We start from the raw sequence: 16,075 nt of genomic DNA on the forward strand, positions 1-16,075 counted from the left end.
CCCTCCCCTGATTCTCTGCTCTTGGTTCACTGCTGCCTCTTTACAGACCAGTCTCTCTTCAGACTCATTCCCATCTGCTGGGGGAGGTCTCTTACTGATTGCTCTCATCCTTAAGGCTATACCAAGTTCTGTGTACTTACAGTATCCCCTGGACCTACGAGTCCAATGCATCTCTCCTAAGAACTCCAGCAGCAGACCAGGAGTCTGTCACTCAAATGGCATTTACAGGAGGCCTTGTGGGTTTCCCTTGGTATGTGCTGTTTTAATGCCAACGTCTCTTCTGTATCTCCTCTCAACTTCTCAAGGATGGGGAACTTTGTCAAATGTCTTTGTATCTTGATGCTTGGTGAAATTCCTGGCATATATTAAGTGCTCAATAAATGTGTTACAATAATCCTAAGAAAGATGAACATAAAGAATATACCTCCTTTTAAAAAAGACTTAACCAATCCTATGGTTTCTACAGAAAAAAAATCTGTTGAAATGTATTTTCTAAGTTATACTTAAAACACGTACAAAAAGATGCAGGTACAAAGTTATTCTCTATAGTATTGTTTGTAATATGAAAAATGGAAACAACCCCAAAATCTACCTGCAGAGAAAAGGGTAACTAAATTATGGCACAGCATGCAAACAGAATAACATGCGGATGTTGAATGAGAACATTCTTAATGAACTGGTATAGAAAGTTCTTCAGAGAAGAAAGTAAATTCAGAAGTGTGCATCATAGGGTACGTTTTGGATATAAAGGGGGAGAGAGATCTTCTATGTGTATATTTACTTGTCTGTACAAAAGATATGCTGAAAGCACACACAAGCCCTGAGAGTGGAGGTGATCATTGTGGGGTGAGGTGGGAGCTGGGCAATAGGCTTCATAGCCATCAGAAGGACTGGCTTTTTGAATCATGCAAATTATATGTACCTCAAAAACTTAAATAAGAACGCCATTAAACTTGATTTTGAAGAGCTGAAATGTTACTTCCTGAGTATTTTTCTGTGGGAAATGTTTTAGAAAAATATAGAAAAGCTTATCTCTAGGGCTCATGGTATAGGTGACACAATCAAAAGTATGGAAAACCATACTTTCTGCTGTTTATATTGAAATCTTGTTTCTTTTCCAAAATCCAAGACTTGTCCATACCCATCCAGCCCATAGAGTGCTACTGAATTTTGGCTGAGCTCAGAGCAGACAGGTAGCCGGCTCCTGAAGGCACCATGCCTACTAACAGCCTCAGTCCACAGGGGGAGGGATGCTCCTCTGGAGAAAGAGTTTTCTTGATGGCTTCATCCAGAGACTTCCTCTGGATGAGTGTCACCTCCTCTGCGGCAGGATCCCTGACTCTCAGCCAGGGTGAGTCAGGGTAAACATACAAGCCTTGAAATTTGACAACCCTGATGTTAAATCTTGGCTTTATCAGTTGCTTGCTGAGCAACCTTTACTGAGTTGCTTAATATTTCTTAACATTCCTTGATCTTCTTATCTAAAAATAAACATGATAACAGTAATTGCTTAATATATTGAGTTGTAAAAAGATTCCTGTAAAGCCTGTATCAAATACCTGATGTGGAGAAAGGCTCACTGCATTCTGGATGTTATCATCATACTAACATATGCGGCATAGTTATCTGCTGCCTAATTGTATCCTTCCATAAATCTGGAACTCTTTGCTGCTTGTCCTTATGTTCTGTGGTTGTTGGTTTTGTGGTTGTTGTTGTTGTTTTTCTTGTGTGTGTGTGTGTGTGTGTGTGTGTGTACTAGAGATTGAACCCAGGGACACTTTATCACTGCATCCCCAGACCTTTTTATGTTTTACATTGAGACAGGGTCTCACTAAGTTGCTCAGGCTGGCCTTGAACCTGTGATCCTCCTGCCTCAGCCTCCCGAGTCACTGGATAACAGGTGTGTGCCAGCGCACACAGCCTCTGAATGTCAGGCACGAATACATGTTGAGTAAATACCTTCTGGATTTATTTCCTCTTGATTCTTGCTGAAAGTATTAACTCATACAGCTAAGGTGATGGCTGATGAAGACTTACTGTCATAACAATATTATGCCTTTCTAGAAGTTTCTGGGGGAGGGCAGCTCCATGCAGGAAAGGCCACAGTATGGAGGACATGCCTTTCCCATGTTCCTTCGCAGCTGAAGTTGCCCAGGTGGGCTGGAAACAGAGCTCCTTCCCACAGGCCCGAAAATCAGCTTGCTCAAGAGAAGTCGGTATCATTTAACCCTCCCTTATTCTCAAAATAAGGAAACTGAGGCCAGGGACAAGATCAGAACTCATGATGCCTGACTCCCAGGCCAGTGCCCTTCACTCCAGATTCCCTGGCCACATGGAGAACATGTGGGAATTTCAGAAGCAAGCCTTTTCTACAAAAACGGGGAAAAAATAAAAGACAAAGCATTATTGGTAGAAGTCTAGTCTTATTAAACTACCTTTCTAAATCACAATCTAACAAGAGTGCTTCAAGCTAAATAAAGGAAGCTCGAAATACTCCTTTTCACTGGAGAATATAATTTTGCTTCAGCCACAATTTAAATTGATTTAGTTCTGAGCACCAGCATTTGAAGTGTGGAGCATATTCTATTTTCGCCATGATACTTGTTTTGACAGTGATGCATTTCAGTTGACATAGTTGAAATCCTTATGTAATAAATCTCTGCCTGAAAATTAATCATGTTTATAATATTCTGAGAATTAATAACACCCATTGCTCAAATCATTAACTTAAAAAAGGAGCTTCCAAAATCTGTTCTCGGCAGTAAGGGACCACAAATAAATGAATGTTTGATAAAATAATCCAAGTAGCAGTTTAACAAGCGTAAACTGGAATGTGGCTGCAATAACACAGAACTATTGTTTAAGGGTTGGCAGAGGCTGATGAGGTTCTTATTTCAGTTACGAAGCAGGCATCCACATGCATAATGAACTGCTCTCTGAATTATTAATGTGTTGCTTATTTAGCCTCATCTGTCTAGAAGATAATGTATCCTAACTCTAATGAGTGATTGGTTTTGTACATAATTACAGTAGCAGCGGTAGTGGGGAAATGTGTGCCTTCAAAGAACAAGTTCTAAAAATAAAGTCATCGCATAAACTCCATTGTTGTTGCATTCTATCAAAATCAAACCCGAAGCATTTGAGAATTCATAATAAATTACGGGAGACAGAATCATTATTAACATCATAATTTAACACAAAAGGTTTTACTTAATCATTCATTACAGATCATGTGCTGTTAAGATGTGTATAAATGACTTGGGTTGTTTTAAGACGTTGAGAAAGATATTCCCTTTCGGCCACTCGCCAGCAGTGGCTTAGAGGGTCCAGAAAGAGGGGCCCAGTGAAAACAGATAGAAAGGAGTGATGATTTTTTTGTGTGTGCCGATTATGACAGAACGTTAATTAAAAGTTCAAAAGTGATTTTTTGCTTATTTCTAAAACAGGCACACTTGGGATTTCTCACCTTCAGGTTCATTTGTTTACACCTTCAAGTGCTTATCTGTGGAGGAGACAGGTTCAGGAGTTTCTCACCTGGTCTAATCAGGTCTAAACAGTCCAGCCACCTGTTTGTGACTTGGGACAACTCTGAGTCCTTTCTGGTAGTCCAGAACATTTTTTTTTTCTTTTCCTATCTCTGTATAACACATTATTAAAGAAATAGACTCAGACGGGAGTATTTGATAGGCAGTGGTTGTGACTGCATTCATTCTCATAGTGGTTTCCTCTGTGTATTTCCTTCCTCTTGGTCTTCAAAAGGGACTGTCAACTGCAAGCCTGACGCATTGCGGTTTGTTCGCACTTGTTCAGGAGGCTTCAATTGGTTGCAAATTGTGCTGTGTATGCATCTGTACATGCTTCTTTAAAAAAAAAAAAAAGCACAGCCTAATCACATGTGCACACACAAGCACAGTGGCACCAGGGTGAGTGCATCCATCTTTCTCTCTAACACCAAAAGCGCTTTGAATGTCTCCCTGCATCAGAGACCCTGCACGGCTTTCCTACTGTAGAGACATTTGAATTATTGAAGATCGTAATGCTTCTGTCTTGTGTACAGGCAGTTCCTAAAAGTGTTTAACACTCTTGATCACAGGAGAATTCCCATCTGTGGCATGTAGCTAGGAACGAAACCTAGCGGCAATTGGGAAAATGGCAGAGTGCTTCTAATTCAAAGTACAACTTCTGCTCACAATTTGTAAAGCTACTTTAGTGTGGTGAGTTGTCTTTGGAAGGCTTGTGTTGAAAACCAACTCAGCTTCCAGCTAGCTTCCTTTTGGAAGTGTCCTGCGGTTAGGTTCACTAGCCAAAAAGACTCACATGCTACTGCCCTCTCCCTCTGGTACTGAACCTGGGGTTCACAGCTCCCTTTAGTGAAGATAAAGGCCACAGGTGGGGCTGTGAGACACTGGTTCTCAGCAAGGTCCTGGGGCCTAATTAATCTCTCTAGTCCCACTCCGCCTCCCTTCTTTCTTTCTTTATTTGGTACCAGGGATTGAACTCAGGGGCCTTCAACCACTGAACCACACCTCCAACCCTATTTAGTATTTTATTTAGAGACAGGGTCTCACTGAGTTGCTTAGCACTTTGCTTTTGCTGAGGCTAGCTTTGAACTTGAGATCTTCCTGCCTCAGCCTCCCAAGCCACTGGGATTACAGGCATGCACCATTGTGTCCAGCTCTGCCTCTCTTCTTAATCAGCAGACATCCAGGGGATTCCTGTGAATGAGGTCCTGGCTGGTAACTCACAGGACAACTGGACTGAGGGAGGAGGAGAAGCGGGAAGCTATTTGAGCCCTAAGATACCAGGCACACTCTCTAGGGAGACTGTGGAGCCTGGCCAGAGTCAAACAGGGTCCTTTAAATCCAGAGGCATCTCCTAGACCCAAAGGGATTCAGCAGAGGCAGGAGACGCTGATCTGAAAAGGTATCTCTGGGACACTAGGATGGAGTCCTCTTTGATCTGTTTTCTATATTTGGATTTCAAGTGGTGCTTCATTTGCCAAAAGGGCTTGAAGCCTACTGCTGTAGAAGCAGAAGAAACCCTTGGCATTTGTCACAGCAGATGTGGCTGGAGAGCCCCAAGACACTCCTACACTAAGGGCCATTAGGTACTTTCGACCTTTGATCCTTCTCTGCACGATCAATTTTGATTGTTGGACCAAGTATCTTGTGTCTCCGTGGAGACCTACCCTTGGCTATCCAGGTGCTGAGGTTGGTGACTCTCAACCAGCTGCAGGACCTGGTCTCAGCCACCCTTTCCAGGGGCTAGTGATGAGAAGGGAGGCTGTGATTGTTGGAAGAGACAGGTCACGAAGGGCCTCATTAACCAAGCTGGGAAGTTGGAGTGGAGATTTTCCTGAAGGTCACAGGTGTTATTTAAATATCCCAAGTAGCAGATTTGCTTTTTACCTTGCTGCTTTGATTGTAATGTATGATTAGGACAAGGAGAGACCTAGGGGACAGGGAAACTTAGCCAGTATCTAGTGTGAGATAATGAAAGCAGAAACCCAGGCAATACCTTCCTGGAGGCAGAGAAGGGGCAGGGGTGAGGCGTTTAAGGGCCAGAACAAATATGACCTGGTTGTTGAGTGGATGTGGCGCTAGGGGGTCTCTTATCAGCCTCCGAATGGAGGCACCTTGAAGGAGAGGTGACAGGGCAGTTTTGAATAACTTGACCCTGAGGACTCGAAGCAGAGCAGTTCTGTAGAATATTGGATCAAGAGGTTGAAAACTTTAAAATAAAAACAGTTTGGGCTGGAAAATGTGGGGTGTGTCAGAACTAGCTTCCTCCCTTCTCTAATCAAGGAGCTCTGCACGCAGCGGCTGAGCCTTGCTGGACGTGGGGACAGTCAGGAAGCGTCTGCTGCTTACCGGCTCTGTCAGGGAGCCACAGGGCCTCAATCTCCTTTCTTTCCTTGGTTCGTAGGGGGGCACTTTAAGGATGCTCAAACTGCAATCCAGATGGCCATTCGTCAGATACAGGGTGAGCTGAGTCAGGGCCAGCTGGTCACTATACGAGATGTTGAGGTCCGTTGCCCATACCTGATCAAAACAGGAGCCGGGAAAGTGAGGGTGAGATGGGGAGAGAAAGGAAAGGCCCCGCCACCCCTAACCAGCCTGAACCCCAGTAGAGGGGACCACACCTGTGACCAGGGGACTTGATGGAGATGTTGTTGCTTCTTTCTGCATCGTTCAGCTAGGGGATGGAGTCTGACTCCAATCAGAGGATTCCAGGTTACATGGAAAGTTACAGAGATGAAAATAACAGATCAAATCTAACAGAAGGAGCTTCCCGAAAGGCTCGGGTCGACTTGGATTTTTTTCGCCTGTGACTTGGCATTTCAGAGGTGTTCAGTGTAATGTTTTCTACTGAGCAAATGTGTCAGGAGATGGGAAGCTAAAGAAAGAGAAGAAAGAGGGCAAAGAGTGAGAGAGAATGAGCTGGGAAGAGTGAGTGAGTAAGAGGAGAGGTAGTTTGCCTTGAAATGGGGGGAAAAAAGCAGTGTTGACCTCTGGGAAACCCAACATGATTTTAAAGGGAAACTGATGGTTGGCCTGTAAGGCTTAGCTCCACCGCCATTTTACATTTTTATGTCTCATGGACACCCCACTTCACTTTTAATGCTGAATTAAAAGTGAAAATGCTTCAAAAAGTAGGGAAGAACACTAGGAATCATTAAAAACAAAATGACATTAATTGAATTAAACATTACTGTCACCTACAAGATAACCGAGCAAAGTCCATTAATTCCTTGGACAAATATTCAGTGAGCATCTACTATGTGTTAGACAATGACAGAGAAGGCTCCTGTGCAGCCTCTCCTGATTCTCCTCAGACAGATCCACTTTATTACCCTGTCATTTCCCACCTCCCACTGCATCGAGAAGCACCCCAGGATCCTCCTCAGTTCAATGCTCCAGGGACATCACTGTGCCAGTCACTGGAGAGTCAAAGGCAAACCATGGGCACAGGTCCTGTCATCAAGAAGGTGGAGTCGGGTACACATATATTCAATCAGTTACCATACAACGAAGTCTGGAATACAGTAACGTGGGGGAATAAAGCAGAAAGAAAGCGCAGACAGATTTTACCTAGGGATGTCAGGGATGCATCCCAAAAGCGACATTTAACCAAGCAACATGTGTCAAGTACGGACAGGTCTTTATTGTAACCTTTCTTCAGATCTTTATAGTAACCCCCAATCCACAGCCTGATGTTACGGATGAAGAAACAAGTTCAGGGTGGTCCCAAGTGCACAGGGATAGGAAGCAGGGGTGCTGGGACTCAAATCCAGCTCTGCCTGCCTCCGAGCCCACCCTCTGCCCATTCCCTGGTGGAGGAGATGGCATGGATCCTGCACTGACTTTCTGGTCAAATTAAAAACTGAAGTTGCAGAGGATCAGTGCATGTTCTTGCTTAATACAATCCATGCCATGGAAGTGTCTTGTGGAGAAAACATGAAGTATTGTATTTCTGCAGCGTGCTGTAATTAGCAGTAATGCATTTTCACTGTAGGAAGTTGGAAACTAACACATTTTCATGAAGACTTGATTAAATATTTCTTTCCTCTTTGAAAGCCTACAAGTGCCCCACTCACCAACTCTGTATGTTAAAATACATAATACATCTGCCCTAGAGTGGACTCCTCTCAAACAAATCTAGCAGTGAGTGACTTGAGTAAGCATTGAATGTAAATGGCATCATTATAAGGATATTAAGGGGTCAAGCTGTCAAGGCCCCTTGCTAAACTGAAGCTAATTTCAGGAGTCATATTCGCACAGTAATGCCCTTTTATAATAGCAAATAAATCACATTTGCAACAATTGTTAAAAACTCACTGCCAAGTATCTATTGCAGTTGTAAATATCCTATTTGTCAACTTAAATATTTCCTGCTGTATGGCATAAAATGTAAATCAGATGGGGACAGTTACTGTTCCTTCACAGGAGAAAGTGAACTTGCTGCTCTCCCATGCGGGGCACTTTTTTTTTCCCCTAGAGCTTCTTTGATGTCTTAGTGCTCTTGATCAAAGGGAAATGTATATAACAAACAGTGTTCATATTTATGCTAATGGTATTATTGTTTGGTGATGAGGATTTTAGTAGGGAGGCAGCACAGTATTGGGCAAAGATGGAGAACTACAGAGTCAGAAAACCCATGTGTAGGGGGCCTTAAGCAAGTCTGAGGCTTTCTCTACTTCTGTATCCTTAGGTGTCAAAGAAGCAAATGATAATATGTATTACACGGTGTTTGGGGGGAAAATGCATAAAATTGTCTTATAGATTATAAAGTTCAATATAAAACATTCCCTTTAACAGTAGGTTTTTAGGAGAGACATTCTGGGCTGTCTCTGGAGCTACTCAAGCTCCCCATTTCATAACTGGTCAACTTCAGAGCAACCCAGTCGATAGGCCACTGGATGTGGGCAAGGTTGGTATCATCCCAGCTCCATTTTACCCATGAGGATGCTAAGATGGAAAAGTGGCATCCGGGCTAGCCTGAGACAGCACAGACGGGAGCTCTGGACTTTCCAGAAGAAAAGTACTTTTGCTTTTCCAGGCCGCCCTCATTCCTTGGTTCACAAAGTAATATAGAAATAGTAGAACAAATTTCCTAAAGCCTTTTCCTCAACAGCAGGCTTGCCTGATTTGCTCAGATAATTGTTCTGCTCTCCATCTGGTTTTTCCACTGAAGACACCGCCTGAGGCGTGCTTGTTTTGTGTACTGGGGTTCCTATCTCCCCCTCTAGACCGTCAGCCCTTCAGGGGAAGCTGCTGAGTCTTTGTCTTCCCAAAGCGCCCAGCGTGCAGGGCAGGGACTGGCGCGGCAGGGCGCATCCGCAATTCCAAGCTGCACCGTGAACTCCCCCCAGCCTTTCCAAGGGGAGCTGAAGGGGAGCGGGGTGCCTCTCCAGGCTGGGCTCTGATTCAAATGGAGCCAATATTCCTGGAGCACCTCTTCTGTGTGCCCCAGGCTCTCCCGCACCTCTCATTTCATCTGATTTTTAAAATTTTAGACTTGGATATTAACTTTAGAACCGAAATCTCTTTCTGCACTGAATACACAACTTCGACAAGCGGTGACGGTGACCTGTACAAAGACACTGTGAACAGGGATGGCACAAGTGGATGGATTTTACAGTTTGTTGGTGGTGGCTTTGACATGACTTGCTTATAATGACTTGTAATGACTAGCTTGACGGGTTAATTGATTAGATGTGAGGGAGAGGGGAAACGTTACTGAAGGTTAGAGCTGGAATCACCTCATGCAATCAGTTTACTTTATAAATGGAGCAACTCTGGCATGGAAAGTGAAGTGGTTTGCTCTAGGTCACAGAGCCAGGTATCAAAGGTGCAGGACAAGAACCAAAGGGGTCCCAGCTCTCCATCAGACATCACTTGTGGATTACTGTTTGGTTGATGAGGTTCAAAAAATCATTTTGTTAAAGATGGCTTAGGGGCTTGGGATGTGGCTCAAATGGTAGTGCGCTGGTCTGACATGCGTGAGGCACTGGGTTTGATCCTCAGCACCACATAAAAATAAAAAAGATATTGTGTCCATTTAAAACTAAAAAAATAAATATTTTTTTAAAAAGATGGCTTAAATGTTAGAGAGACTTACATCAAGGCCTAAGAACACAGCAGCACAAAGGCTTTTGAGTCAGCCTTTCTTAATTTTGAAAAATGGTAGCTGTCCTTGAATTAGAAGATGAGGACACACCCAAGGGTAGGGCAGTCTGTGGTATTATCCTGAGAGATGATGGTTGTGGATAACTTGATGATTTAGAAAGAAGCAGGAAACAACAAGAAGATAGAAATTTACACAAGGACTATCAGCTTTGCAAAAATAATATGTATACAAAAAACTACATGAGAATATACAGAATGTTAACCATCCATCTGATATTAGCAGAATGATAACTACAATTGCATATAGACTTCATGCATGTTCTAGATCTGTCTAGCTGGCGCTAATAGGGTAGCCATGGAGGGGAGCTGAAAAGGAGTCCGGTGTCTCTCCAGGATGGGCTCAGATTCAAATGGAGCCAATATTCCTGGAGCACCTCCTCCGCATCCCCTAGGCTCCCCCGCACCTCTCATTTCATCTCATTTTAAATTTTGGACTTGGATATTAACTTTAGAATCTAATCTCTTTCTGCTCGTGAGCTGTTGAACACTTGTGGCTACTGAGCACTTGCAATGTGGTTGATCCTAATGGAGACGTGCTGTCAGTGTAGAAGACACGCCAGATTTCCAACATGAGGATGCCAACAAGAACGTAGAATCTTTTATCCATAACATTTCATATGGACTACAGGTTGAAATGATAATACTTTGGGTTAAAAACATAAAAATTGTTTTCAACTTCTTTTGGGTTAACTTCTTAAAAGGGGGCTACCAGGAAATTTGGCAAAGAAGTCCATTGCAACTAGCAAAGAAGGAGGGCCAGTAGGAGTGAGGGGAGAAGAGAAGTACTGCTGAGGCCCCAGCCCTCCACCACCCTGAATGCCACCGGGCTGGGGGCTGCACTCACTGCAGCTTCACCCAGAGGCCCCGGCATGTGAGAGCCAGTAGACGGGTCCTAGGTTCTTTGGGATAACAAGGTAACTACATGCTCTTGTGTGGGGAGGGGTGGGGGAGAGACCCTTTTTGCCTTAGGTGTTCCAGGCAGATGGAGGCCGCCTGCTCATCCCTGCTGCTTCTCCTCTTTCCAGTGACAGGCGGGATGGATGGGTGGCAGAGCATGCAGATGTGGGCAGATGTGCTCAGGCCCTACGTTCTGGGACTGTCTCCAAATGCAAATAAAGATCTGTAACATAGGGCTTGGTCTTGACTCTGGCCAACCTGACAGGCATTGGGTTAGGTATGGCAGGGAGGGAGTAATTCATAGATGGAATAACATTCATCGAAGAATTAAGAGTTTCAGAGCTTTAAGAATCCGTAGGTATTTTACAGACTCATTTCAAGGTTTCTTCTTCCTCCTCCCCTCCCCATTTCTCCACCTCCTCTCCCTTCCTCTCCACCTCCTCCTTCTCTTCCTCTCCTTCCCCACCCCTCCTCTCTTTCTCTTTCTTCTTTTTATCATTTTCTTTTTGTAAGGAGAAGAACTGGAGGCTCCAGACAGGATAAGTGGCTTGCTAAAGTCCCAAGGTTTTGGTATCAAGATCTGAGACAGATACTTGAGATTCACAGCAGGCTGTCTCTCCGGGTCACACTTTCCTCCTAGTCACTGGAGTATAATAGACCTGGTGGACCTTCCTTCCACACGAGATGCACCTATGAGGCTAACTGGGAGTTGTGACCATTTACCCACCTCGTTAACAAAAAAATTTAAAAGACTTATTCTTTATCTAAGTCAACTTTGAGAGAAGAAGTACTGACAGCTCAGCTACCACAGAAATGGTATCTGACCTTCAGAATAAACTGATGCGAGACCTGTCCTCCTTGGTGAAGAAATTTGTGAGTCATCTCCCTGCCCTTGCTTTTTTTCAGATTCACAGAAAATCCACCATTGGACAGGATCACTTGATTCCTTTTTGAGCAAGTCCAAGCCCTTCATCAAACTCATGTGTCCCCACAAGGGTGGCTAAGCTGCAAAAGCCAGCCAGTGTGCCCAGCTCCTCTGGTTGGTTGTTGGATAATCCAACCATGGATAGGCCAAGGTCCCTCTGTCCCTCTGGTTTGGCTAAGTACAGAGCCAAAGACTTATTTCCCATGTACAACTGTGGAGGTGGGAACTTCATTGGAGGGCGTTGCGCAGATGCGTGATATGCTCTAACTTCTGCTTTTAAAGGGTGAAGAAAACAGGAGGGGCAGGGAGGGAGAAAGGGAGTCCAGTTAAGAAGCTATTGCTGTAACTTGAGTGAGAGAGGACAGTGATTCCCTCAGTGTGACAATGGGGGGTTTGGGGGGAATGGCCAGATTACAGATGCTTTAAGGTAGAGCCCAGAGGACTTGCCAGTGGGTCAGATATGGGGTAAGAGACCAAGAGAAGGATTCAAAGATGTCGCCAAGACGTTTGCCCAGCATAAGCTGAGAGGAGGAAGTTAACATTTCCAGAGAGCGCAGACAGCCACCGGAATGGCTGAGAGGGGAAAGTGGAGACTGCAGGTGTGAGTGTGGGACTTCTGAGGTCCCTTTGTTGGTCAGTGTTCCAGAGCGGGCACTGAGACTCCAGGGGCTCTCGCTCCTTTCTCAGCTGTGCAGTCCAGAGCCGCGCTGGGCTGCGCTGTCGTTTTCAAGCAGACTCAGTCCCTGGCCTGGGGGCAGCTTTTTCTCTGTTGTCACTGTCAGGCCTGCAGCTCAGGGTCTCTCTGGTTGGGCACAGGTGAGGCCTTCCACAGGGGACACTGGGCAGAGGCAGGCTGCTGCTTCTCACCATGTTAGGCCAAGGCAAAATAAAGTTGAGAAGGATGGGGCAGCTGGGTGGGGGCAGAAATGGCAGCAGCTGAAGGTAAGGGGGACTAGAGAGGAGTGGGGCTTGTCGGGGGTGAATGAATGGCTCCCCTGGATTGGAAAGATCTCCAGGCCAGAATTCTAGGGCCTGGCTGGGAGTGCCGACCTGCCCTTGCTGCCCTCATGGTCTTGAGCAACTTCCTTCCCCTTTCCGGGCCTGCTTCCTTATCTGTGGATGCCAGCCCAATGGCATTTGTCCCCGAGGGCTGTCTTAAGGGTTCTGGGACTATGTGAGATAGGGTGTGAGCAGGTCACTGTAGGGCCAAGGAGAACTCATTTCTTGACCTTTGACTTGAGAATTCTTGAAAACTTCTCAGAGATGGGGAGAAAAAACAGGCTTCAGAATTCTAGCTCTAAAAGGAGAACATGTTCTCCCAGGCAGTTAATAAATGACATCTCTTCTATTCCCTATTTGGATCACTGAAATGCCTTACAGTGCTGAGATCTCCACTGTGGTAAACACAGCTGGTACTTAATTTTAAAGAAGGGACACATTGAATTGTGAGGATTTTCAATGAGTAAAATATTAATATGATTATGATATTTAATGAGATATTTGCATTCCATAAAAAAATCAATAGGCAAGCAGAGGGGACAAGCAGCCTCTTGGCCTGTTGCCACCTAGTGGCGACTTCTGGGATAGCCCAGGCTCTTGGAGCCGGGATGGGGACCCTTTGTGAGAAGGTCATGTGAGAAGGTCACTTGGTGGTGAGCAACCCAGACTGGTGTTCATCTTGGAGACCTTCCCTTCTGGCTCTATTGGTGCTGTTTATCCTTTTGGGCATTACTTTAGTCACAGCCCCATGAGGCTGTCTCTTATCCATTCTCTCTACCACCCGCCCTGGACACTGTCTTGTATTGGTTCTTTGGAGTCTGTGGGGTCAGAAGCAGCAAAAATTCTGGGCTTTGACACTGAACTCTCAGGGCCAGGGGGGTCCACCATGCTTAGGGCCTCATGGTTTTTCAAAGGCCTCCAAAATGTTTGGATTCCAAAAACAAAACAAAAACCACATTACTGGCTCCCAAATGTGAAAACTGCAAAATAACCGTAAGTGTTTAAAAAATATCCACAAAGTGGATCCTGTCAGTCAAATGTAGCACAACTCGTAGGAAGTCACATCTAAATTATACTACATGAGGAGGCATTTTAACACACTTGCTGTGCTGTGGGGTAGCTGAAATCTCTCAAACGGAAAGCCTTCAGGGCCTCGGAGGTCTTAATCAGCCCCATCCTGGCTGACTAGGGATGGGTGACCTTCATCGCCCACCTTCTCATCTTACGGATGACGACTATGAGAGATGAACTAACTTGACTAGGTCCCATAATTAGGGGGAAAACAGGGATCAAAGACCAAGTTCCTGATCCTTGGTCTAGCTCTATGACACCTAATTACCAGCTAATTATTAATATAAAGCTGTGTGTGTGTGTGTGTGTGTGTGTGTGTGTGTGTGTATGCACGCGTGCCAGAAATTCTCTGTCACTTTGGAAATTCTTACAGGATGTACCACAACTATATTTAAAATTAATATAGGTATCCAAAATAAACAGCTCAGTTGGTGGGGTGTTTGCCTTGCATGCACAAGGCCTTGGGTTCTAATCCCCAGCACCACAATAAACAAACAAACAAACATCTTGAAATGTAAACTTGCATCAGCAGCAGCTATACTTATATTTTTCACCTTTGTAAAAAAAAAATCACAAATCTTTTAACACACTCTCGTCTTCTGTGCTTCTCTCCCAAGTTTCTTCCATTAACTCTATGAATTTATCATCTTCCCTCTGTTGGTTTCAAGACTGATGGCCTTGGAATCCAGACACCTGATATTATTTATATTTCCAGGGTACAGAATCACATACACGTTTTTCTTTCTTTTTTCCTGTTTAAGTATTTTCTTACTTTATTATTATTATTAGTTGTTCAAAACATTACATAGCTCTTGACATATCATATTTCATACATTTGATTCCAGTGGGTTATGAACTCCCATTTTTACCCCGTATACAGATTGCAGAATCACATCGGTTACTATGAATTCTTTGGAAGACAACTTTCTTATTTTGTCATGAAGCACTCAACTCTAATAAAACACAAAAACCCAATTTTTATAACCCAGTACAGGTTTGTAGGACTAATAACCGTGTCCGCTTCTTCCCATAGCAATGGAACACTCTAATCCCCTACTGAATGTGATCCTTCTTTAGTTTTCATGGTACAAATATCCAGGCTGTTGGGAAGTGCTCCTTTAATGCTATCACAAATGATCTCTGAAAGGTTTTGGTGTGGACTTTCGAAGCAGAAGAACTCATGTGACACAGCTGCCAGCAGAAAGGATCCCTGTGCATGGCCCTTGTCAACCCAGAGACTGCCATGCCCAGCAAGGCCCTGTCTTGGTGAGGATGAGCAGGCAGCACTGGCCCCGGTGAGTGTGGTGAACGGGCAGCAGAGTTCATCTTGCCCTCCCAGTTTCCTGACAGCCCTAGGAATGCAGAATCTTTTATAAAGCATAATCTTTGTTGCAGAAGATGTCTGCAGGAAACGAGTAGTGCCGAAGCTCAGGCCATGGAGTTGTCTAGTCCAGCCCTAGATCCATGCAGTACAAAGGCTCCAAGAAGGAAGGGAAGAGCCCTGTTTGGGAATGGAGCTCAGATGAGAGCTCAGAGTTCTCTATTCCAAGTCCAAGGTAAGTCTGTACATTAGGGAGTTTCCACAGAGAAGAATGAAACCAAGATCATGGGCCTCTGTTTTCCATCCCCCACAAGGACTAGCACAGCACTCCTGATAGAAGCAGTGCCAATAAATCTTTGTTAAATGATTCAATTAAATGACACAAAGGGAAGAAATCATCCTCAAAAGCACAGACACAAGAGATAGCACTTCATTCACTCCCACAAGAATGCCAGAAATAAAAAAGATAATAACAAGAGTTAGCAACGACAAAGAGAATTAGACCTCTCAAATACAGCTAGCAAAATGGTAAAATAATGCTGCCACGTTGAAAAAAGGTTTGGCAATTCCTCAAAAAACTAGACTTTGAGTTGCCCCATGACTCACCAATTGTAATCCAAGGTAGATAAGTAAGGAAAATGAAAACACATGTTCACGAAAAACCCATGTATGAATGTTCATAGCAATGTCATTCATGGTGGCTCCAAAGTGGAAGCAATGCAAATATCTAGCCATCTACTGGTGAATAGATAAAAAGTGGTACATCTATACAATGGAATATTATGAAGCCATAAAAAAGGAATGATTGATACAATCGATGCATGCTACAATGTGATTGAACAGTGAAAACATTGTAATTGAAATAAAACTGTCACAAAAGATTATTATAAGATCTCATTTATATGAAATGTCCAGAATAAGGAAATCATGCCATAGAGACAGAAAGTAGTTTCTATCATCTGAGGAGCAGGAAGTGTGGGGAGTGACTAGTAGGTATAGAATTTCTTTTGAGGGTGAGGGAAGGTTTTAAAATTAGATAATATTGATGGTTGCACAAGTCTGTGGATATACTAAGAACTACTGAAGTGTATGCTTTAAACAGGTGAAATTCAGTGTGGTAGTTTCAATAAAGTGATTACACACACACACACACACACACACAGAACTTAGTTT

General features: G+C 44.0%; 1 protein-coding gene across 1 annotated transcript in view; it reads right to left on the bottom strand.

Moving 5' to 3' along the window:
• Positions 1-16,075, bottom strand: part of Iqch (IQ motif containing H) — a 134,891-nt gene that overhangs the window by 25,105 nt on the left and 93,711 nt on the right. The window contains exon 13 of the mRNA XM_040275165.2: positions 5,871-6,041. Within this exon, the coding sequence (XP_040131099.2) occupies positions 5,871-6,041 (171 nt within the window). The remainder of the gene's footprint in view (positions 1-5,870; positions 6,042-16,075) is intronic.

Source organism: Ictidomys tridecemlineatus, chromosome 5, assembly GCF_052094955.1.
Source record: "Ictidomys tridecemlineatus isolate mIctTri1 chromosome 5, mIctTri1.hap1, whole genome shotgun sequence".
In the NCBI taxonomy this organism is placed as follows: Eukaryota; Metazoa; Chordata; class Mammalia; order Rodentia; family Sciuridae; genus Ictidomys; species Ictidomys tridecemlineatus.